General features: G+C 39.8%; 1 protein-coding gene across 21 annotated transcripts in view; it reads right to left on the bottom strand.

The window, feature by feature from the left end:
* IQCM (IQ motif containing M) overlaps positions 1-26,622 on the bottom strand; it is a 370,600-nt gene that overhangs the window by 334,407 nt on the left and 9,571 nt on the right. For 10 of the 21 annotated variants that reach the window (XM_029076870.2, XM_029076881.2, XM_029076878.2 and 7 more), the window contains exons 1-2: positions 10,828-10,985; positions 5,136-5,420 (exon numbers count right to left, since the gene is read on the bottom strand). In XM_029076870.2, coding sequence (XP_028932703.1) covers positions 5,136-5,286 — 151 coding nt within the window. In that variant the 5' untranslated portion in view covers positions 5,287-5,420; positions 10,828-10,985. Of the gene's footprint in view, positions 1-5,135; positions 5,421-10,827; positions 10,986-26,622 lie in introns of those variants that run through there. The other 11 variants (XM_029076897.2, XM_029076898.2, XM_029076909.2 and 8 more) reach the window with 7 other exon arrangements.

Genomic DNA, 26,622 nt, shown 5'->3' with positions numbered 1-26,622 from the left:
TATATATATTCTGGAGCTTAGCAGAGTCCTTGGCATACATTTAGAGCTTAAATACCACAATGATTATTAAACCGCAACTGATTCAGATTAAGAAGTCCAGCTATGGGGCACCCATGTAATATTTCCTTGCAACTATTTCAGTGATAAAATTTGAAGCCACTTCATCCTCCAGTCTCCTCAGTCTATTCTAGCCTCTGTTCCTTTCTTTGATAAACATTCTTTAGCTCAGAAAATTATTACAGGTGGAGATTGGGAGAGGGTACCAAAAAACTTCAGGTCCATTTTGAAAGCTAACTTGGGGAAATAATACAACCTCCACCAAACTTTCTTTCCAGGTACGTAGATCACACACCCTTGGACAATTAGAAACATGTCCATCTAACACAAGTTGGGGGTCTAAAGACATTTCAAATTCTTCTGCTTTCTGGCTAGGTTTTAAAGGAATGTGTGTTTGTGGGGAAGTCTAAACTGTCAACAGATGTTTGCACTTTCTTCGCCTAGTGCTTCAAGAAGTAGTTGAAATGTTGAATGTGGCTGGGAAAGATAGATAGTACCAACAAATTTGTGTGTCTGAAGATTCTTAAAAATAGAAATGTATCTTTGAGGCAGCCTGTGTATTCTTTATATGGAATTTATTTCACCCCATTTAGAAGGCCTGAATTACCCTGGGAAAAGAAACAAAATGGAACAATTGTTTTCCTTGATTTCCTTTTTCAATTACTTTTCCTTACTTGAAAGCTTTTCTTCGCTTAATTCTTCTTTCACTTCCTTTTGAAAAGAAAGAATCTGTGGTAAAAACGTGCTTGAGTTCAGTTAGCATCACTGAAAGGCATCATCTGGGGAACAGCAACCTGCATAGGCAGCACCAGGCAACGACAAGCTGAGCAGGTGGAGAAGGGAGCAATGGCTGGGTAGGAAGCTTAATGGGAGTCCCTCTTGGACTTTGTTAAAAACCAAAAACTAATTCTAATGCTCTTCAGCAACAAAGGACAAATTACAAAGAGGAACTAGGTATAATTCCTATCAATTATATACAAAATCTTTTTGCATTTATATTGGAAAATACAATTTGAAAAAGAAACTTCCAAAGCGACTCAAGTTTATAGACAAGGGGAAGACTGACATGAAAATTGAGAAATAGCATTAGAAAAATGCTTATGGACCACAAAAGTCATTACCAATTCCTTACCTGATTTCTCTCTCTCTCAAAAAAAAAAAAAACCTGGCCAACCATAGTATTTTATGGAAATGCAATCACAGGGACTAGCATTAACTGAAGATATTAAATTAATTCTGAATCCTCCGGATGAATCATAAGAAGTGGCTATTCATAAATCAAACTCAAGAAAAATTATTCACATTTTCAAATACAGTTTCATCTAGAATGGCAACAGACATGAATTTACGTGCAGAAAAACTACCCAGGGATTTAGTTTATTTCTTAAGCATCTCTAGTTTTAATCATATTGACTAGAGTCTGGAATTAATAGCACTCATATCTGAGATCATGTTCCTATTCATGCCCATGAATATTGGCAATGTACATACACAAAAGGTCCAAGGTGAAGGCTTGATACCCCACTTTTCAAGATAAGAACTTTGAAAAATGAAATGCAATTTTATTTCAAATATAAATGCCATTCACTACTGTCTGGTGTAATATATTCAAAGAATATTTATAGGAGGCAAAGAGATACCTGATTACCATTATTCAAGCTGGAGTGGCACTTGATGCATTGATAACCAATCAGAAGTAGTTACGTCCTTTTATTCCCCCTCTATTAGAACACTCTGCTTTGTTATAGTTCTAGCTGGGAATACCTGGGAAAAGCTGTCAGCATACAGATAGAAAAAGGCCCTTCATCATCATTATTATCATTCTATTATTTATGATTGTTTTACTGAGCACTAACAATGTAAACTTCATATTATATAAAACAAAAACTGATGTATCAGGCTATTTGAAGAAATGACACAAATAAACAGGAGAAGAAAGAGAAACACTAGGAAATCAGGAAATAGAGCAATTTGCAATGACTGGATTTGTATGGCCTTTCTCAAGTCCACTCATTGCCACGGAAGCAGTCACTTGTTCTCCTGGACAGTGGCAAATTCAGAGAGAGAAGTATAGGAAAGGAATTGTTAAATTTGGAAGTTTTTGCTTTGTGAGATTAAGACCAGGGCCTTGTGGCTAAATATCCCCAAATTAGGACTAAAGTGGACTATCCTATGGTCAGAACGATCCAATGGCTTTGGAAGAATACAGCCTTTGGCCAGGATCTTGTTGATAACTTTTTGAGGACCCCAGTGACCAATGATGAACCAGATTCCTGGATAGAATAAGGGCAAAGTCAAGATTAACTGATATAAAATGGAAAACAATGATACTAAATGGAATCTCATATCTAGGTTGTAAACTCAATGTGGTCAGGGAATGCCTGTTTATTGTTATATTGTACTCTTCCAAGCACTTAGTACAGTGCTTTGCACATAGTAAGCACTCAGTAAATATGACTGAATAAATGAATGAAATGGAACTTGTAATGAATTTCTTCACACCCCTTCTTCCTTAAACAAAATAAACTCAGATCCTTAACCTTCCCCCTGTTCTCAGATACTTGAGGACTTGAGAATTTGACAAGTGTTCTAGAAGTTGGTGTCAAAATATTCTTCTGACTCACTCAAAAATGGGCACCCATTCTCCCAACCTGCAGCATCACAGTGTATACCACCGGGCACAGAGGTACCAGAAAGTAAGAGTGTGGATGGCTCCATGCAAAAAGTCACTACTATTGCAAGAATAACCCAAGCACATGATCTGCTGCTGGTAGAACAATGCTCGCTCAAATGACTAAGGGCTAGAAAAGGTATACAACTGTATTTTCATGGATAAAATGCACAAGAGATTCTCTTTCAAAGACAAAGTCATGGATGCAGTCTCCTCACTAGCACGGTCTCCTTAGAACCCGAGGACAATGTTACTACTGGAAGCGCACATACAAAAAGACACAGAGATGATTAAGCAACACTTCTCAAAGTCAAAGCATTGCTGTAGATTGACAGCACAACTGAAAAAACTCAAATATCTGGAGGACTTGATGAATTCTGTCACTGAATTCACTACCTAGATAGTTCATTGTTCATCAAGACACAGATATTTAAAACAAACAAAATTAAGAAACTCTGCCAGTCTTTTGAGAGATTGACAGGCTGTGATGGCAATAACCTCATGTCAAACTGAGGTTCACACAATTCTGTATGACAGTGAGACTTATGCCTTCCATAAAAGGCATAATCTTTTGGGTAACTAACAAGTTATCACATCAAATGGAAAGAAAAGCTCACGAGTAGAGATATCCTCAAGGTCTGTTAATCAGGAATAAGGGAACATTCATTACATTTTGCTAACTGGGACATGTAACAAGTATGAATGACAGCAAGACACCCTAGTAGCTTCTACAAAGAGAGCTAAAATGGGGCATGGGTAAGCAGAGAGGGAAAAACAAATGTTTTAAATGAATGGTGAAACACTTTCAAAAATAATACAGAATAGCTATAAACTGCCTTCAAATAAAAGTTGACTAGTCAGTCTAACATGTGGCAAGCAAGAATAGGATTGTTTTCTTCAGCCAGAGAGTTGGGGAAATTGAGATTCTGAGATTTATGTAAATGAGTCTTGATTATTAATTCTGTACATATTCAAAGAAAAGAGAAGCAGTCTTCTTCCCTCAGTGACAGATTTCTGTGAAAGGCACGATTCTATCCAGGAAAAACCATCTGGAAATAGTATATCCTTAGTCTTTTCCTTTTCCCACAACTAAATGTTTTTTTTCAGCCTGTTCTATGTAACATATATTAAAATTATTAGAAGTACAATTGTGGTGAAGACCCCTAACTTCATAACCCATTCATTTGCTTATAGTTTCCTTTTTTATGGTATTAAAATTGTTCTAAGTGCTGGGATCAGAACAAGTTAATTAGGTTGTACACAGTCCCTGTCCTGAGTAGGGTTCACAGTTTAAGTATGAAGGAGAACAGGTATCTCCATTTTACAGCTGAGGAAACTGAGTCACAGAAAAGTTGTGACTTGCCAAAACTCACACAGCAAGTGATTGGCAAAGTCAGAATTATAACCCAGGTCCTTCGGACACCCAGACCCATGTTCTCTCCATTAGGCCATGCTGCTTCTCGTTGTCCAAGATAAATCACTGGCCATGGTCATATGGGTTGAAATAAAGGCAAATTGAAAGAAGTGATTGAAAGCCATCTCTGTTTCTAAAGTGCTATCAGTATCTGACTCTTTAGCCAGCTGATGAGAGGATTGATTTTAGGAATTTTTTTTGCAAATTGGCATAATTGGTTGAAGATGGCAGTTTTGCTATGGTATTTTGTCCTCCCATAGATCTCCTTATTGTCCAAAGTATCTGGTTGAATGACAGCTGCTGTCCAGGGGTAAAACTAACCCTGTTCTACCATACCAATCTTCCAGTTGGTCTGGAATCAGAGATCTCTCAGGAGAGCAGCCAGATCAAGGGACCATGGTGGATAACTACAAAAGCCTAAAATCTTTCCCAAGGCTTTAAAGCTCTCAATCACCCTTCCCCCTGCTACCTCACCTTACTACTCTCAATACAATCCAGCCCACACAATTCACTCCCATAATGCCATCCTACTCACTGTACCTCGATCTCGTCTATCTCACTGCTGACTTCTCGTCCACATCCTGGCTCTGGCCTGGAACTCCCTCCTTTTTCATATTTGACAGATAATTACTCTCCCCAACTTCAAAGCCTTGTTGAAGATATATATATATATATATATATGTATGTATATATATAAAAATATATATATATATAATTTTATTTATATCAATGACAGTCTCCCCCCTAGACTGTAAGCTCACTGTGGACAGGAGCTGTCAGTTATATTGTTGTGCTGTATTCTCCCAAGCACTTAATACAGTGCCCTGCATAGAGTAAGTGCTCAAATACAATTGATCTATTCACTCTCCTGCAATTTTTCTAGCATAACCACAAAATATAGCCTAATGTTGTCCAATGTCTCTCACACATTTCAAACCTGAAACAATTTTTCTTTTACTTTCATTTTTTTTTTTACATTCTGAAAGAGCTTACTTTCTTCCAAGGAATAATCCAGAGGTGGCTTCCCCAGTTTTGAGGTCTTGGAGGAGTGGTGTGAAGGGGGATACTTGGGAATATCGACATGATGCTGTTGTGGAGAATCCACATGAGATTCTTTGGAGAAATAGATCCTTGGAAAGGACATGGCCTGAGTTGCAGCTGATCTTTCTCAGATAGTGAAGGGCAATGTGCTTTCACCTCTTAAATGAAGTGAATATGGAGATTCCTTTTTCAGGTCTTCACTGCTAGAAATACTTTAACCAGGAGTGTAGTTGTATCCTGTTTAGGGGGACAAAAATATGAGTTTCAATCAATCATATTTATTGAGCACCTATTTTGTGCCAAACACTGTACTAAGAGCTCAGAAGAGTTCAACAAATCAGTCACTAATGAAATGAAAGGAAATATGTACTATGGGAAACACTATAAACTGAAAAGTAATATGAAACTGCCTTCCCAACTACTCAGTGAAGGGCAAATCAGTCCCAACTGGTTATATGCAACAAAATATAAAGTTATGAAAAGTTAAGCTATTTACAAATGAACCTATATCATGCTCTGAGCTTCTGCTCTTTGCTCTGATATACTGTGAAGAGCTTCTTGCATGTCCTAAACTATCCCTCCACACATATCCCGGCACTATCTAAATTATGCAGTTTTCTCATATCCATCACAAGCAGTAGATTGACTTTCTACTCATAAAATCAAAGTTGTTTTAAAGCAACAATATGTGATTTTTTTCTTCATTTTGAAAAGTTAAAGATAGTGAGGAAGAAAAAGGATTTTCAAAAAGGAATCTTTTCTTATAAGAACCTCTAAAGTCAAAAAGCCATCATATCCACAAATTTGCATTGACTCTACATTTTATGTCAACAAATATGAATTTCAGTCTGCACTAACCTTAATTTAATTCAACATTTAATATTAACAATGTAAGATATGGCAGGTATTCCAGTGGTAATGCTGTTAATTTAACACATGACAAATTCCAATGTTAATGTTGAAAAGCAACATGGCCTAGTGGAAAGAACACAGGCCTGGGAATCAGACGACTTAGGTTCCAAACCCAGCTCTGCCACGTGCCTGCTATGTGACCTTGGGCAAGTCATTCGGTAACCTCAACTGTAATATGGGGATTGAAACTGTGAGCCCCATGTGGGACATGGACTATGGGCCAATCTGTTTATCTTGGATCTACCCAGTGCTGAGTTCAGTGCCTGGCACATAGTAAGCACTTAACAAGTACCATAGAAAAATGTTATTGGAGAAGGGAGAGTTTCCAATTACTCGATTTAACCTAACACCTTCCAATAGTAGCATAAGTTTCACCCTACAACTAGGGCCACCTGAACAACTGAAAACGAAGCTGCCCCAGGCCATAAGAGCCCCACACAGCTGTTCTGACAGTAACCACCCTCTTTCTTTAATTCTGCAATGGTTGCTGATCCAGGATAAAATGAAGGACTAAAGAATTGCCATTTTTGGCTCAGATCAATAATTTACGTAGCCCACAGCACTGTTTCTCATAGTGGCAACAAAACTATTGAAGGAACCAAGGTATAGTCGCCCTTCTTGACATGCAGTCTAATGTTGAGGGATGCACTACTTAGCATCTATAACTTTTTCCCTCTGTATCCCTTAACTTCCTCTCTGGTGACACGCTATGAATTATCTGCCATGAATCTGCTGATATACTATGTCTGTATAACTTTGTCTCATAAATTCCAAGTGCTTACCAACTGCTGAGTAAAGAGGTGGGAGCTAACGTGCAGAAGCCAAGCTGCAAGGGGGCTCAGGGTAAAGTCTGTGTTGTGATTAAGGGTAAGCATCAAGGATGAGAATCCAGGCTGTGGGAGGAACAGAGAAGGGAGACCCAGAGAGAGAGAAGCCAAAAGGACCAGATTGGAAGAGAGTCATCATATCCTAGTGGATGGAGCGTAAACCTAGGTTCTAATCCCAGATCTACCACTTGCCTGCTGTGTGACCTTGGGCAAGTAAACATTCTCTGTGCCTCAGTATCCTCCTGGGGGTTCAGACTGTGGTATAGAGACTATGGAATCTGTCCAATCTTGTATCTACCCCAACAGTTAGTGCAGTGCCTAGCACACAGTAAATACTTAACAAGTATCATTAAAATGAGACTGGAGGTCGAGGGAGGTGGGGAGGGCTGAGGAGATATGAGAGAGGGTAGGGGGAGGAGGGTCAAAGCTGGGAAGGGCAAACACCACAGAAAACCAGGAGGAAGGGAAACAGAGGTGAAATACCCCAATATTCCAAAAGAATACCAAAGTCAGAGGAGCAAAAGCAAAAGGAATAGATAAAAGAGAAAGCCAAGACGACAGGGTAGGAATTAAGCAACGTTACCCCAGCCAAAGAGAAGCACTCAAATTGAAAGACAGAGGTATAAAACTCTAGGTTCTTTGTGTGGCTCAGCCAGTTTTAACTTGCAAATGATTTTAATGATTCAAATAGATTAGAGGGGGAAGATATGAAAAGCTTAAAATAGAGACTGCTATTACTGAAAAAGGAGAAGGAGATAGGGAGATCGAAACTGCGATCTCACAAGAAAATGATCTCCCCAAAAGGAATAATATATGAACACAATGGACATATTTTATTATTTACTAAATCAAGTTGGAGTGACAAGTTGGAGAAGTCAAAGCTGATCCTAAAAGAAATGGGATCCTCATATATGACGAGATGTTCCTGAATTATCTAAATTAACTATCAATGCAACCCAAATTCACCATCCAATTTTTGATTACATCAGTCAAGCTTTAGTCTCCCAAAGCTCTTCAGATCTCTTCTCAATTCACCTGCTGTTCATGGGTTCTCAATGAGACTCCCTTGCCGAATTATGAGACCAATGTTTGATTTATCACATCAGCCACCTGCTAATGTAATGTCATTAACAGCTTTTCTCAATAGTTTTATCATCACCATCAATATTTATTGAGTACCTACTATGTGCAGAACACTATTCGAAGAGTTTAGAAACACACGGTAATAGTAAATGACACTGTTCCCACCCTCAAGTAGCTTACCAGGTCATGGCAGTAAAGGTCTGCACACAGAAAATGCTCAATGAATACAACTGATCGATAAAACCAAAGAAATTTCCAACTATTCAGTATGAAAAAATGTCAGAAGAGATGCAAGTGCTAAAAAATACAATTCATCATTTAATCAGATAAATACTATCCTGTATGTGTGTGTAGGTGTATCTATTTGTCTGAATGAGTGATGGATTGGTAAAAGCAAGAATGTTAGTTTAGGGTTTGGCCAAGGGGAAGCCCTGGATTATTTTTTATCAAGTTATCATTATTAAGAAATTACTATATGGCAAACACTGAGCTAAGCACTGGGATTAAATACAAGTTAATCTAAGTAGGAAACAGTCCCTGCCCCAGATGAGGTTCTCAATCCAAGTAGGAGAGTGAAACAGTTTTGAATCCCCATTTAATAGTTGAGGAAACTGAGGCACAGAAAATTTAAGTGGCACAGCAGGTAACTGGCAGAGCTGGGATAAGAAACCTGGCCCTCTGATTCCCAGGCCCATGATCTTTCCACTAGGATGCACTGCTCCTTATGGTTTTATACCTATTTCCAATAGGTCAGATTGCTTTTTGAAAAATCATAAAATTATATCTGGTTTCCATAGCTGAGATACAGCAATCACTTGAAGCATAAAGTCAACTTAAATTAGACTTAGAGAATGAATTGAATAATATTTTCTGTAAGGAAAGGTATACTCAATATTACCTTCAAACTTCAAGAGTAGAGGTAGCTTCAAGTAAGAAAAAAAAAATTACTTCTTTACATAGGTGGAAAACATTTGGATTTTGTTTCAAAAGAAGTGTGCAAGGAGAAAATACAAGTTCAAGGATAGTTGGATTATAATGGGCTACTGTAACAAAGGTTAGGTATGTTGAAGGACAAAAGAAAGGGTTTAAATGGATTTAGGAGCAGTAGATCCAGGATGGGTAAGTGAAAGAAGTTAATAATATGAAAAAGAATAGCATTAGCCTTGAGAAAATGGATACCAAAGAAGAAAATAAAATCACACCATTCCTTCAAACAACATGTGGTACAATTGCTGGAGACTGAATACCTTCGGTTAAGTGCTTAATACAGTGCTTTGCCCACAATAAATGTTTAAGAAATAATAATAATTATATTTGCTAGGTGCTTACTAAGTGCCAGGGACTGTACTAAATGTTGGGGTGGATATAAGCAAATCGGTTTGGACACAGTCCCTGTCCCACACGGGGCTCACAGTCTCAATCCCATTTTACAGATGAGGGAACTGAGGCACAGAAGTTCCACAGCAGACAAGTGGCAGAGCCGGGATTAGAATCCATGACCTTCTGACTCCTACGCCCAAGCTCTAATTCATTCATTCATTCAATAGTATTTATTGAGCGCTTACTATGTGCAGAGCACTGTACTAAGCGCTTGGGATGAACAAGTCGGCAACAGATAGAGACAGTCCCTGCCGTTTGACGGGCTTACAGTCTAATCGGGGGAGACGGACAGACAAGAACAATGGCACTAAGCAGCGTCAAGGGGAAGAACATCTCGTAAAAACAATGGCAACTAAATAGAATCAAGGCGATGTACAATTCATTAACAAAATAAATAAGGTAACGAAAATATATACAGTTGAGCGGACGGGTACAGTGCTGTGGGGATGGGAAGGGAGAGGTGGAGGAGCAGAGGGAAAAGGGGAAAATGAGGTTTTAGCTGCGGAGAGGTAAAGGGGGGATGGCAGAGGGAGTAGAGGGGGAAGAGGAGCTCAGTCTTGGAACACCTCTTGGAGGAGGTGATTTTTAAGTAAGGTTTTGAAGAGGGAAAGAGAATCAGTTTGGCGGAGGTGAGGAGGGAGGGTTTTCCAGGACCGCGGGAGGACGTGACCCAGGGGTCGACGGCGGGATAGGCGAGACCGAGGGACGGCGAGGAGGTGGGCGGCAGAGGAGCGGAGCGTGCGGGGTGGGCGGTAGAAAGAGAGAAGGGAGGAGAGGTAGGAAGGGGCAAGGTGATGGAGAGCCTTGAAGCCTAGAGTGAGGAGTTTCTGTTTGGAGCGGAGATCGATAGGCAACCACTGGAGTTGTTTAAGAAGGGGAGTGACACGCCCAGATCGTTTCTGCAGGAAGATGAGCCGGGCAGCGGAGTGAAGAATAGACCGGAGCGGGGCGAGAGAGGAGGAAGGGAGGTCAGAGAGAAGGCTGACACAGTAGTCTAGCCGGGATATAACGAGAGCCCGTAATAGTAAGGTAGCCGTTTGGGTGGAGAGGAAAGGGCGGATCTTGGCGATATTGTAGAGGTGAAACCGGCAGGTCTTGGTAACGGCACTCCACATCCTGTTTCAGTTCTCTGATAATGCAATGGTTACATTTTTTACATATCTCATGTTAAGAAAAATAGGGCTACACCAGTGTGGACTAGAGGGACAGCAATTCAGACACTTCCCTGGTTCTAGAGCAGCATTACCTACCATTCATTCAATAGTATTTATTGAGCACTTACTACATGCACAGCACTCTACTAAGCGCTTGGAATGTACAATTCGGCAACAGATAGAGATAATCCCTGCCCAATGACGGGCTTATAGTCTAATCAGGGGAGACAGACAGCGGAGCAAAACAGAACGAAACAAAAACAAGACAACATTATCACGATAACCTACCATCTCAGCACCAACCCTACTCCCATAAACTTGTTCTTGGCTAGAACTTCCACTACTGTTTCCTGTTTCCTTCAGCACCAGCCATGCTCTTTGGGTGATGACTGGAGTTGTGCCTGAATCAGTGGTGGCTCTTCGTCTGCCTCAGTGCTGCTCTGGAGGACTAGAGATATCAGGGCTTTGTGAGATCACAGTACTGTGACATCATGAGAAATAGTGTGGTCTAGTGGATAGAGCATGGGCCTGGGAGTCAAAAGGATCTGGGTTCTAATCCCTGCTCTACCACTTGGATAGTGTAACCTAAGGCAAGTCACTTAACTTCTCTCTGCCTCAGTTACCTCATCTACAAAATGAGAATCAAGACGGTGAGCCTCATGTCGAACATTGACTGTGTCCAACCTGATTAACTTGCATATTTCCCAGGGCTTAGTACAGTGCCTGGCATGAAGTAAATTCTTATGTATCATAATGTTTTTTAATGGACCCATCCCAAGCCTGAGGAGTGCTCCACAGAGAATCAAAGTGTCTCCTGGAAAAGTTAGTAACACCACACTTCCTAGCACAGACTTGTTAGACACACTTGATAAAACTCAATACAATTCTGGTGAGGGATAGGTATTACCTTTCGTTTACTGTGAAATTAAACTCAATGTGTAGGAAAATGTTGCCTTGGAAGAGCACTCATTCTGCAGAAAATCTTTGTCAGTACTGAGCTTGAATAAAAAGAGAAAAGTGGCTCTTCATTTTGAAAAATCTGTTTAATTTGCCGTGCCTTTGCAAATCATTGCTCAACGCCCTCAAATGAAAAGTGGTGGGCAGCTGTGAATCTCTCCTCAGAATTCTGCAGGGCATTATAAAAATCTGAAGTGAATACAAACACAGCTGAGGATTTGGTCCCTACAAATACTTGAAGATGTTTAGCTTTTTTAGAAAACGAAAAATAGAGAATGAGAGAGAGAGTGGATATATCATCCCACATTATAAAAGGCTGGGCTGCAAGAAGATCCACAGAAATGAAATGCCTTTAAGAGACCTGAAAAACCTCCCTGAGGTTTACTATCTATATAAAGGAAACAAAGCCCCACAATACTATATGGACCTATACAGTTATTAACAACCTTGCCTCTTCACTGTGAAGAACATTTAGTGTGTGATGTGTGTGACTGTACATATCACGGTGTTTATTTTAACACTTGTCAAAGGCTTATTTGGATTTTTTTAATAGTATTTGTTAAGCGCTTACTATATTCTGGCACTGCAATAAGCACGGGGGTAGATTCAGGTTAATCAAACTGGACACAGTCCATGTCCTACATGGAGCTCACAAGTCTTAATCTCCATTTTATAGATGAAGTAACAGAGGCACAGAGACGTAAAGTGACTGGTCCAAGGTCACACAACGGACAAGTGGCAGAGCACAGTTAGAACCCAGGTCCTTCTGACTCCCAGGCCCGTGCTCTATCCAGTAGGCCGAGATGCTTCTTAGGACAGAAAAATGAACCACCTCAACTGTCACCACCATATGAGTATTAATTTATAGGGCAAAGGTAATAAGCGGGATATAAATATACAACTATAGTGCTCTGGTTACATTATTTGTTATGTTTTCTTTTAGATTCCCTTCAAAATTTTAATTATCTTAAGCAAGTAGTAGCCAAAGTACTATATGAAATACATTTCCCACACGTCTTATAGAACTACATCTTTCATTCTCTTAAGTGTCCACTTGTGCCCCCAAGTCCCCGTTGGATTATAGCACTGACTTGGATGTTAAATGATACTACTGATAACTACTACTATCCTTGGGGATAACTGACAAGATTGATGCATTATTTATAGCACTTGTGTATATTTGTACGTATTTATTACTCTATTTTATTAATGATGTGTAAAGAGGCCGGGCTTGGGAGTCAGAGGTCATGGGTTCAAATCCCAGCTCTGCCACTTGTCAGCTGTGTGTCTGTGGGCAAGTCACTTAACTTCTCTGTGCCTCAGTTACCTCAACTGTAAAATGGGGATTAACTGTGAGCATCACGTGGGACAACCTGATTACCCTGTATCTACCCCAGCGCTTAGAACAGTGCTCTGCACATAGTAAGCGCTTAAAAAATACCAACATTATTATCTATGATTCTATTTATCTATTTTGATGGCATTGATGCTTGTTTTGTTGTCTGTCTCCCCCCTTCTAGACTGTAAGCCCGTTGTTGGGTAGGGATTGTCTCTATCTGCTGCCGAAATGTACTTTCCACTTGTGCTCTACACACAGTAAGTGCTCCAAAAATACTATTGAGTGAATATCTGTCTCTCCCTCTAAATTGTAAGCTTCTTGTGGACAGGGAACAAGTTCATAATTCTGTCGTATTGTCCTCTCTCAAGTACTTAGTACAGTGCTCTGCACACAGTAAGTGCTTATTAAATACTATTGATCGAATGAGACACGATCCATTGCACACTAAATGCTCTAAAAGATTGTATTTGGCTTGTAGAACTGAAGGGTTTGCCATTGGCAACCCTGCCCATGTTTTGAAATCTAAATCCAATCTCACTATCCCTATCACTAATCAATTCAGATACTCATCCAAAAACCCAAAGAAGTAAAATTTTATCTTTTTTAAACCACTGCAAAATAGTCATCTCTGAGTAAAACAAAATGTAACCAAAACCATGTTGGAATACAGGAGGGTTCGTATTTACTTATTTGGTGCTTCTAATGGCAAATATTAAACTAATATTAAATAGTAAGCCACCAGCAGTTACTCTGTTCTAGTATACTCTGTGGGTTGGTAAAGAAAAAATGCAATGGGGAAGAATTTTACTAACCATCAGTTCACTCTTCAAAATAAATGATGGATGTAGTCCCCTTCCAAGATCTACGCATTTCAAATGGTGTATAATTTACATCTTCATTGAATAAGTGATTTTTTATGTCTATTTCACTTCTTTTTATAAATAGTATTCCAAGGAAGCCATTGCATTGGCTTCTCGAGTTTCTGTTCAGCAGGCTTCTTCTGTATTTACTACATTGTTCTTAATCTGTTTTTACTTCTGCTCAAAAGTCTGTGGGTGTACTTTTGTGGATGATTGATGTCAGCTGTGTAGTGACATCTTGTCTTTCAATTTCGATTATACTACTGAACAATTATTAGTAGATTCTCCTTAAATCTTCTGCTATAACTGTGTCAGTTTGTTTCTCTAAACATCAAATAGTTTCAAACCAGGTAAATAATGTATATATACATATTCATGTTATATGTATATTCACACTCCTATAACATAAATATGTATATATGCATTATTTACCTGATTTGAAACTATTTGACACACATATATACACACAAACACACAAAAAAATAAATATATGTGTACATATTTTTTCCCCATGAAATTGCTTTTCATGACCATGCAGTGCTGGTAAGTGTTGATAATACATTCCTTGCTTTGTTGCAAGTAGGTATTTAATCCCAGACTAATTTTTATCATGGTTCATCACTTTGTCACATTCTGGATTGTATCCTGGTAGATAATGTTTGGAAGAAATGTCTTTTTATTATTTGTTCTCATATTTGTTCCAAAAGGGTGCTGTGATGTTGACACATAACTCTTGGCAGATGTCCTAATCCTTGATATTAAATATCTTGTTGATACAAATGCTTCATTACTTGAATTGCTAAAGGAAGTTTGAACCATATCAAATAATGGTTTGTGCCACAGTGATTCAAAGTTTCCTGCCAGATATTGATAGATCTACGCAATGGCTTTGTTTAAACTTTGGGGATGTCTTCCTTTTTATTGGAGCAGTGAAAAGTAGTGAAGATGAGTGCATGTCCACATTGCAGCATGCATACCTTCTAAAGAAGGAACATTTCAGAGTCAGAAAGTGCTGTGGAATATCAGCAGAAGTAGTGGAAGAGCAGTAGAAGCACTTTCTTGTACATAATTAAATATTAAAAATTATCTTCTGCTTCATAAAACAAGCACTGAATGTTTTCATTATCGGAGATGACTAATAATGTGGTATAAGGAGTGAATCGAAAACAATACATTGTAGAGAAGCAGCATGGCGTAGTGGATAGAGAACGGGCCTAGGAGGTCACGGGTTCTAATCCCAGCTCTGCCACCTGTCTGCTGTGTGATCTTGGGCAAGTCGATTCACTTCTCTGTGCATCAGTTACCTAATCTGTAAAATGGGAATTGAGACTGTGAGCTCCATGTGGGACAGGGACTTTGTCCTGATTAGCTTGTAACCGCGCCAGCATTTAGCACAGTGCCTGGCACATAGTAAGCGCTTAACAAACATCATTATCATTATTAGTATTAAGAAAAGATAATGATTTATATCAGTCAATAAGATTTAATGAATCCTTACTGGGTACTGAGCACTGTATTAAGTGTTTGGGAGAATCAAAAGCATCTAATCTTTAATAATGAATACTAATACTGTTCTTGGGTAGACACCTTTTATACAAGAATTTTACTTGTTCCTAAGACCTGGTGGACTAAGTCCAAAAAAAGATCTTTACAATAATGCAATATTATTAAATGGATTAAAACTAATCATAGCAAATATTGAGTAAATAAGTAAATATAACCTGTTCATCCCAAGGTCTGGGGACTTCTGATTACTATGGATCGAAATTTCATGCAAGGTATTAGGCAGACGATACCTTTTTTTGCAACTTAATAATGCTAATGATGTCAAATCAAAACTGCATATTCCTTCATTAGAAATCAAATAGTAACTGGAAATATAAAAACTACTCATTGTATGACCCTAATTCCCACATATGTAATCTTTACCAGCATTTTGTACAGTGTTCTGCACATATTAAATGTTTACTTCTACTAGCCACTGCCCATGATGATTTATCAGTGAAGATTTCTTTTTTTACCATATAGCTTCTGGACCCTGACCTCCAAAAGCACTACAGGAAGGAGTTGATTTGGATGCCATCATCATTCAAGGTTGCTTCTTGTTATGGAAACAATGGCTATTTAAATGGCAGGAAGCTCCATTAGAATTCTCTGAATTTTAATGAGACACTTCCTTCATCAAATGACCCTGGAATTCATAATATGATTTCAAAAAACATTAACACTAAAGAAAATCATTTGGTTTCCAACCTTTGCCTTTTCCTGGCCATATTTTTCATTTTTGGATTTATTTTTTTCCAGTGAGTAACTCATCCCATCCACAGAGGCTGCTTCAGGGGCCTGAGTAACTGATTCTCCTTTGTTGTGCTTTTTGCTACTCCATGTTCAATAAAATGTTCAATGTGAAAACATTCCTACCTAACCTTGCTAATCTTCAACTACGATCCTGCCCACTCACTTCAGTCCCCTGATTTATCATTTATCATGACCAGTTTTGCTTCTGACCCCACATCCTCACTATGTCTTGGAACTCCCTCCCACTTCATATCGGACAGACCACCCCTTTCCCCATTTTCCAAACTCTACTGGACTCATATCTAGAACCATAGAATGATTTACTCCTCTGCTCACTCGTGAAAATCCCCTAAACTAATATCTGTTTAGTGCTTTCTATGTGTTGAGCCTTGTTCTGTGTGCTGGGATAGATACATGTTAATCAAGCCAGATATAGTTTCTATCCCATATGGGGCTCACAGTCAAAACAGGAGGGAAAACAGATACTGACTCCCCATTTTGCAGTTAAGGAAATTAGGAGAGGCACAGAGAAATGACTCGCCCAATGTCACACAGCAGGCAAGTGGCAGAACCGGGATTATTACCCAGATCCTCTGGTTTCCAGGCCCAAGTTTTATCCACTAGGCCATGCTTTATTCTAATGGAGAACATCATTTCTATCTTTTCTTTCTTATCTCAGAGAGGTAAGGCAAACAAAAGGTGATATAGTATGACAAGTACTTAGTTCCTCAGTTGAATGCTACAACATTAATTCGGGGTTTATTTTCAGTAATATGATTATAGTAGGGCAGCATCTTGATGAAATCTCAACCGAGGGACTCCCCGCCCTCTTTACCAAATCCCCACTGTTATTTTAAGTAAGTGTTGTATTATTATGTCTTTTTAATCCAATTCTCAATTACACATACTAATGGGTTAGGGAGAGCCAAGATTAAAGGAAATAGAAAATGATACAGACCACAGTTAACAGTCTCAACCACTTCTTCCACCAAACTAATGTTCCATGGTAAAATGGCCAATTTTGAATTTTATTACCTCTTAATGCCTCCAAATACCCTTAACGGAAGGGATAAAGAGCTCCTCAACTTCTCTCTTAAATCATCTCTTCTACCTAATACAGCTGCCAATACAATTAAACTCCCCAGGTCTGAAGCCCATAACTGAGGCCTTATCCTTGACTTCTTCCCCCCCCCCCCCCCCGTCTCAGCCTCTACATTCAGCTGGTTGCCAACTTCTGTTCGTTTTTCCTCCATAACATTCCCCTGATCAGCCCCTTCTCCATCCAAATGACCACTGTGCTGGTCCAGGCACTTGTCATATCCTGGCTTGACTAATGGCATCAGCATCCTCAGAGATCTCCCAAAGTGTCTCCCTTCTCCAATGCGGACTTCACTCTGCTGCCCGGGTCATTTTTCCATAACGTTGTTCTGGAAACAACTAGCTCTGTACACAGTAAGCGCTCAATAAATATGATTGATCTTCCCACTCTTCACATTCACCATTGGCTGACCGTTTTCTCCATTAAGCCAAAACTACTGACCATAGGCTTTAAGGTACACTCCGTCATCTCTCTCCCTATTACCCACTATATCCCAACCCAAGTACTTTGTTCCTCTAAAGAAAACCTTCATGAGGCCCTGTTTTTGTCCCCCACCCTCACATCCTGCCCCCCACAACCTCAAACTCCCACTTCATAAGTAACAGAGAACAGCTGTAAACATCTTCAAACACCTGAAATTTCACCCTCTACAGGAAGCTTTCCCCTCTTATTTACTAATTCCCTTCCCCCACCGCCCAGGTTACAACCTGACTACCACTTAAACATTTTCGTGCCACCTTAACCCCAGTGGAGTCACAACTTGCTGTAGCATTACACATATAGCTTACAAACCTCAATAAGCACTTCTACATACATATTCCTTTACCGTTTTCCACCTCTCTGTAATTTATCTTGATGTCCGTCTCCCTGGCTAGATTGTAAACTCTGTAAGGGTAGGGAACCGTGTCTGCTCTATAACAATCTCCCAGGTGCTTAGTACAGTGCTTTATACACAATCACACAGTAGGTGGTTGCTAAATAGTACTGATTGAGAAAAAGGAAACATGAGGCCTGGAAAACCAACAATCAGTCCCCGATTAATAACCGTTACACTGTACTAGGCTTGGTGTCATACGTCCTCTAGACTGTAAGCTCGAGGGCAGGGAATGTGTCTGTTCATTGTTATACTGTACAAACCCAAGTGCTTAGTACGATGCTCTACACACAGGAAGTGGTCAATAAATACGACTGAATAAATATGGTTTTGCAACACCTGATTCAAAATAGCACATTTCGCCCAGATAATGGCTGCCTATCCGTGAAAGAAATTCCACAGTGATCAAGACGCTTTCATGTGAGTGTGCTGTGGGATTGCTTAACCTGATAAAAAACTCTACAAGATAGCAATGTTGCATTCTCATTAAAAGTTGTTTTCCTGTAAACGCTTACTGGAGTCTTTTGGATGGGGTAAATTTTCATACTTTTATTTTCCTTGTGTTATGATCATGAGAGCCAACTCCTACGCTGTTTGTTAAATTCTATTTGCTCTCACTGACACCATTTCCAACAATGTCTCTGTATAAGGTTACGTAAGGCAGTTCAGCAAGGAAGTCTAAGTTATTTTTAGACACTTGTTGTGGCATTCATGCACTAATTAATAGGATGTGGTGAACCCTCTTCACCATCTGATAGCCCGTCCTGACTGCTTATGCATGTAGATGGCTTTCCTAGGTAAGAACTGCTTAAACTGCAATAAATGGCTCCGAGTCAGCCACATTCATATGCTTTATTTTGCACCCACAAAGCTTTGTCACTTGATAGCAGAATCTTAAATGCTAAGGTGATACCCCACTGAGTCTCTTGGTTTAAACCTCTAAATGTAATTGTTTGACCGACTGGCTTGACAGCAAACTATGACTGAAAGGTTCTAAAATGTGGTAAATTCTGATTTAGGATTATTTCAATCAAGCTATGGACCAGCTCTACCCTCCGAAGCTGCCTGCTCTGAGAAAGAAAGCTATTGTACTGTTTTTCAACTTCAACCTAAAGTGAAAAAAACAAAACACTTGCAATTATAGCTTTAAAATAACATCTTATGAGCAACCAAAAAAAGGTAAGCTTTCAAATTGTCAGCATTCTAGCACGGGGCGAAAGAAAGAAAAAAAGGCAGACCATGTGCCTCAGTCTGATTCTGTACATGAATCAAGATATATTAAAATGCTGTACCTCTCGTCGCAATTAACAATCAGAACTCATCTTCTAGTCTGGTTTAATTACTGTCTTTTTTCCATTTAAGTATCAAAAGAAAACAGTGTTTTGTGCTTTTTTCAATTTTCTTTTTCAGCCTTTCAGAAAATGTTTTCTTCTCTGGAACTCCAGTGGTGAAGCCCCTAGTTTGGGTTGCCAGAGGGTCATGCAGTCCTTCATTTGTACCTGGAGAGGTGGTCCCCCAACCAGGTGCCAAACCCTCACAGTTCCAACTGTCTGCCAACCACAAAGTAGTGAGGTGGGAGGGAGGCAGGTTGAGAAACTGTAATTTCTTTTTTCCAGTTTTCTATCACCTTGGAGCTCCAGGGTTCTGCCTAAAGATCCCAGGGCTTCAGCAGAGGAACCAAGGCTAAACCCTAGCAAGCCCCAACAAAAACTGAGTAAGGGTCATAACATTCATTCGTTCATTCTTTCAATGGTCTTTACTGAGCGCTTAACCCACAACAAGCTTACAGACTAGAGCACAATGATCAAGCCTCCAAGCAAGTTGGATTTCTCCTCCCCTCTGGGAGGCAGGAGGAGAGATGGGTGAGAAGGGAGGGTTCCCTATCTTTCCCCGCAACGCTTACATACATATCCTCAAATCTACCAGACAATCTCTCCCCCACTTCAAAACCTTATTGAAGGCACATCTCCTCCAACAGGGCCTTCCCAGATCAAGCCCCACTTTTCCTCATCTCCCTCTCCCTTCTGTGTCACCCTGACTCACTTCCTTTGCTCTCCACCTCCCTCGCCGCACAGCCCTGCAGCACTTATGTATACATCTGTAATTTTATTTATTTGTACTGATGTCTATTTGCATTGATGTATCTCCCGCCCCCCCCCACCCTAGACTGTGAGCTCATTGTGGGGAGGAATTGTCACTGTTTATTGTTGTACTGTACTTTTTCAAGCACTTAGTACATAATAAGTGCTTAATAAATACGATTGAATGAATGAATCCATAACATTTATTTATATTATGTCTGTCTCCTCTCTAAACTGTAAGCTCATTTTGGGCAGGAAACTTGTCAACCAACTCCGTTGTGCTGAATTCTCCCAAGCAGTTGGTAGAGTGCTATGCACCCAGTAAGTGATCGATAAATGCCATTGATTGATTGATTCTTCCAACCATTCATTCCCTGGAGAGCTCCCTAAACTTCTGCAGGTGATAGGTCAGGGGAAAGGGCCCTGTGCTATTTCTCAGGGGAAAAGCAGAAAACCGAGGGGAAGAGGTGATCTCCAGTGTTCCACCTTCCTTCTCCTCCCACCCAACACACACACACACAAAAAATCACCATTTTCCCAGATGGCTCCCTGGCAGGCCTGAAGGACACTGAAGGATATCGGGAGCTTCCAACGTGCAGCTAATCACTACACTCCTGGCTACTCCCAGCAGTGCATTACTGTGGAAAGAGCAGAGTGGCCCCATTCACCTTTCCTTCCCTCCACACTCTGTGAGCTGGGGTTACTGGCTATTAAGTATTGGTTCCATCACTCACCTGTCCAGGCTTAGTGGGAGGGGAGGATGAGGGGAAAATGGTGGTAAGTTTCCACATTTTTTAAACTAGGGGGAGTTTCTGTTTTTTAATGGCTGTTGCATTCTGCTGATCAGCAAAGTGGAAGTGAAATATTTCTAATTATAAGATCTAGCATATTCTAGGCTCCGAACAATCAGGCAGTGCTACTGCAAACACTGCGGATCTTATTGTAAAGAAAAAGTGAAATGTATTCCTTACTTTCCTCTTTGCAAAATCATCCAGAGGAGATATGTTTGAAAGTCTACTCTAATATTATTCATTTAAAAAGACCAAATCAGAGAGGAATTCTGTCACAGGTTTTGTCTTAAATAAAGGACCAGGCAAGGCTTAAGGCCTACAAGCAGCTCCCAGACATGATAGGTTAGTGTTGAATGTCACAATCAGCACTATTCTCCCCTAGGAGTTTGGGCTTGAAAATGTACTCTCCTTTGTCACAGAGGATTTCCAACTGTCCACTGTGGACCACAGCAAGTGAAAATGCCTTTACCTTACCTCCACATGGTCCGCCACCCCTGGGGAGATGGGAATACGGGCATATCGAAGGGACCCTGGTCTTCTATCCAAATTCCCTGGGATTAGACCCTCTCTGGTGCCAGAATGCAACCCTGTTTCATTCTCCACTTTTCTCTAAAGGTAAATGGGAAAAAAGCCTTCACTTTAACAAAGAAAAGACCAGCTGTGTGGATTTTCATACCTAAATTTGGCTCCAGATTTGAACCCAGTGCTAGGCCAGAAGAGGTCCAAACAATGTTTCTGAACTCTCATCCAATCCCACTCTCCACAAACAAGCCCCAATCAATCCCAGTGACCCCTATCCTGTGGGTCTAACCTGGGAGCTAAATTCACCTGCACAATCCAGAACCTTTCTTCTCTCCTTCCTTCTTCTGCCAGTTTTAACCCTATTTCTCAATCATTCAGTAGGATCTGGGTATCAATCATGGAGGAGCAGTGTGGAAAGAGCATGGCATGGAAGTCAAAGGACCTGGATTCTAATCTCAGCTCTGCCAGTTGCCTGCTGTGTGACCCTGGGCAAGTCACTTTACTTTTCTGAGCCTCAGCTTCTTATCTGTAAAATGGGTTTGTATGTCTGTTCCTCCCTCTACTTAGACAGGGACTGTGTCTAACCTAATTTACCGGTATTTACCCCAGGGCTTAGAACAGTGCTTGACACATAGTAAGGACTTAACACATATCACAATAATGATTATCATCAAAATAACTATAGGCAGAGTACTGCACCAGGCACTTGGGAGAAAACAATTAAAAGACATGATTACGATCTAATGAGGGAAGATAGGCAAGCACATTGTGCATATATAGTGGGAACAGGAGAGAAAACAGATACTAATGGGAAAAGTGTTTGGACAAAATGAATAAATGAATGAATAATATACACATGAGTGATGATATTGCCTATTGGTATGACACAACCAGGGGCACTGGAAATTGATTTTCACAAGCCTTCTCATGAGGAGAACTGTGATCTAACATTTGAAGGGAAAGGCAAGAGGAAAGGCATGAGCAATTAGACAGGAGAGGTTAGCTTAGGGGAGCAACAGTACAAGCTGGGGCGTAGTGGGTGAATAGCACAGACGTGAAAGCAGAGAGCCAATGCAGAGCTTTGATGTCCAGTGGGGAAATGCACAGGAGGTTTTTTTGGAGGAAAAGAATGGTATGTTGTGCATGGCTTTTAGGAAGATGATGTGGGTAGCAGAAGAAAGGAGAGATTGGAGGCAGGGAAACCGATGAGGTGGCTCGTGTAGTAACCTAGATGAGATGATGCTGAATCATGGTGCTGGCTGAAAGGGTGGAAAGGAAGAAAAATATTGTGGAGGAAAAACCATTTTAGTACCCTCCCTATTCCTCTATCCAAAGTCATTTGGTACCTGAACACTTTACAAGTTCGGGAGTAATATAATAACATACAACTGGAAGTTTTACCTAATCGTATCCTCTAATTATACCCCTACAAATCACACTCCCAAGGGCTAATGTCTTATACTAGAGTGAAATCTCCAGCATGTGCCCTTTCCACTCTAGGTGAGGTGGCAATTCTTCCCCACTGAAATCACAAACTGGAGCAGCAGGGTACAGTTAAACCAAGGCACTCATTCTCTACCAGGCATGGTCACAGAGAGAGGAAAGCCACTTGATTGAAAAATATCTAATTAAAGTAAGAGCTGCAGGCCTGGATCATGTGTGTTTGGATAATGCCTAGCAAATTGTGTGTGACCAAAAGAGTGTGAAGAACAACTCTCTGAATAGATTCCCCTAACTGCAGTCATTAGGTTTCTAACTGTAGTTGGCAACTCAGTTAGTAAAACCACAGGCTTGTGGGGCAAAGGGGCTGAGAGCCTCCACTGCTTTGGTCACACCGGGTGAAATTTGAGTAGTCTTGTGACAATCAAAAATGAGCATTCTACGCCTGCATTACACGGAACTTAAAAATGAATTGTCTGGGAAATCATATCCACTTACCTTTAAAATATTATTAGCTTTGATACTGTAAAAGTTACAAGAAATACTGTAACTTCACTGTCATCTAGGTTATGATAACTGTTGAAGATTTCAGTCAAAATCAAGGGGTACTGATGATACAAAGGTGAAAATCACAATGAGATGGGAGTGGTGGAGATGGGATGTAAGAGGATGGATTACTTGCTCTTTCTTGGAGAAGCAGCGTGGTTTAGTGGAAAGAGCCCGGGGTTGGGAGACAGAGGTCATGGGTTCTAATCCCACTTCTGCTACTTGTCAGCTGTGTGACTTTGGGTAAGTCACTTAACTTCTCTGGGTCTCAGTTCCCTCATCTTTAAAATGGGGATGAAGTTTGGGAGCCCTATGTGGGACACCCTAATTACCTTGTACTACTCCAGTGCTTAGAACAGTTTTTTGCACGTAGTAAGAGCTTAACAAATGCCATCATTATTATTATTATTACTTCCAGTGGCAGGTAGGGTGATACAGAGCCACAAAACTTGTGATTACTAAAAATTGTAAAATAGCAACAATAACCCATAGAATAGAGAGTACAAATACTAAAAATCTCTGATGGTAAAATTGATATTGGTAATATATTAGTAGGGGTGTGTATACGGACACGGACACCCTTAAATACCCATCGATCCCTGTCACCCTGACCCATGATCTTGTTTCCCTAATGATCTGGGCACATTCTTAACAAAACTGAAATCTTCAGGCAAGATCTCCTTAAAATCCCCCTACTCCTCTCCAGTCCCCACCTCCTCCCTTTTTAACTCTCCCAATATTCCCTGAAATGTCTCAAGAAAAGATCTCTAGCCACTCAAAACTAACTCCCTCCAACTGCACTTCTGACCCCCACCCCATCACAACTTGAACAATCGTCCCCTCCCTTCTTCCTTCTTTGAATTCAGGGGGGAAGAAGCCTTTGGATAGTGAATTATTGTAGATGGCAGTCAAACACGCTTAGGGGAAACCCGTTTCTCATATCTTCCTTCTGGCCTGAAACTCCCTCCACCTTCACATTTGCCATGCCACCACTCTTCCCACCTCCAAAGTCTTATTTCTCATCTCCTCCAAGAGGTTTTCCTGGGTTAAGCCCTCTTTTCCTTGATTCCCTCTCTTTTCTGCACTTTCTGTGCATTTGGACCTGTCACAGGACTTATGTGCATACATATAAATTATATTTATTAATGTCTATCTTCCCCTCTAGACTGTAAGCTCACCGTGGGCAGGGAACGGGTCTACCAACTTTGTTGTATTGTACATTCACCAACTGCTTAATACTGGGCTCTGTGCACAATAAGCACTCAATAAATACCATTGATGGACATTCACAGACAGTGAGCACACATGTCCACTCCCTAAAATGATGCTTTAAAGTCCTACCACCAATTTCTCTTTCTTTCTAGCATTTTATGTGTTTTTAGCAATGTTGCTTTTGAGTCTCTCTGCATTCTTCAGGTCTTTTTTTAAAACTGTTTCATTTTATTCCTCTCTTAATCTTGCTCCTAAGACCATAATTACTTAAATGGAAGAGAGAATTGTGAATTTTAGTCAGGAACGGTTATATAGTAGAAAATTTGAATGTTAAACATCCTATTTCTTTAAGAGCTGTGAATAAAAAAAAAACTGTATGCCATGACTATAGTTCCAGTAGAGTCAAAACCATTTCACATTTTACTCATCTCAAATTCTAACTCAACCTTTGAGTTTTTTCATCTTCTGGTACAAGAAATACAACCCCAAACCTCAAACCTTGGCCTTGGTTAAAAAGTAAGGAGCATACTTTGAGGCTATGGGTATAAAAAGAGAATTTCATGGGATGAAATGAAAAAGAAATAAAATTAAAAATTTTCATTTTAAATAAGATATTTCTCCAGTACGAATGCCTCTGTGAACATAAAAAGTAAAATCACCTTATTGTCTAAACACTGTAGTAGTTGTAAATGGGTTTTGAAGATCTTGTTATTGAGAGCCTCATATTTATGCATGCAGTTATGCCTAAAATGGTAATTGCAGGATGTTATGACTCTGTTTTCTTGTGATTTTCACAGATTACAATGGTACTATTGCAGAAGTGAATTCTCTCCGCTATTAATCACACATGCCTTAAATAGAAGTAATTATCATATTACAATAGTAATAAAGAATAATAACTTTACTTAGAAAGTGATTCCTGCTGGGGCATTTAGAACATTATATAAACAGTTAAAACAGTGAAAACATCAGAAAATGAATTACATAAAACTGAGTAAAATGCACTGAAGCCAAGAAATATGCTGATCTTTTTCAAGACAGTGTGGTTGTTAGTTCTTGTACTAAAGGCAAACAATATTGAGAAAGAGGGGCTTGGTATAAAATGGAAAAAATTAGTCTTTAAATTTCCCAACGATTATTCAGAAGCCTATTCTTATATGGCTTTAGACATTCAGGCAATTGTAATTTATCTTGAAATATTTTGAGATGTGAAAAATACTCACATACTATATGTGAGTAAACATATTTCCAACTTTGGTATGAAACTTTGGCTTGATAATTAGCCTTAAACCAAAGTGATATGTTGGTTCTGAAAAGCAGTTCAAAATCACTGCATGCCACGTGTGTGTGTGTGCACTCTTCTGAAGAACCATCATCAACATTTAGGAGCAGTTGCTTACATGATTCAAGAATTATTGATGCTGCTGTTCTTGGAATTGTTTCTAAATACAACTCTTGATCAGACACCCAAAGTGACACTGAATGGTACTGTTGCCTCTTCAACAATTGAAAGGTAAATATTTTGAGCTGCCTACAGACATAGGACATCTGTTTTGATTTTTACACTCTCAGGAGGGCCTACGCTTAATTTATTTTGCCAAAATTGGTTATAGTATTCCCGGAGCCATTCATGTTCTCTCGCCCAACTCTGTGGCCAATAGTTTTTGTTGGAAGATTGTTTAAGGTGACTAAAACTGTCTGTGGGGTTTCCCAATTAAGGAGTGCTCTGAATCAGACCCAGGTAACCTGGAAAGAGCGAAGACCCCTTTATAAACTTTGATAATGCAATGCACCATTTCAATTTCCCAAAGCACATGAAGTTGCAGTTAAAAGTCTGGGATTAAGAAATATTGAATCAATCAAGAAATCTTGAATTTTCATAAACAAAGCAGAAGAATTTACAAAAATGATCGATGGAGAGGGGAATTCAAAGACATGAAGACTGACCTGCTACAGGGAATTTTATGAAGACAAGGCGCAGCTGTTGGTCAATCAGAAATGAACAAATTATTTACTAAAGATGAAAAACCACCACCTCAGAAGAACAGCCCAACAAGCAGCATG

Source organism: Ornithorhynchus anatinus, chromosome 12 (assembly GCF_004115215.2).
Source record: "Ornithorhynchus anatinus isolate Pmale09 chromosome 12, mOrnAna1.pri.v4, whole genome shotgun sequence".
Lineage (NCBI taxonomy): Eukaryota > Metazoa > Chordata > Mammalia > Monotremata > Ornithorhynchidae > Ornithorhynchus > Ornithorhynchus anatinus.
This window is presented reverse-complemented; position numbering and strand designations above follow the sequence as displayed.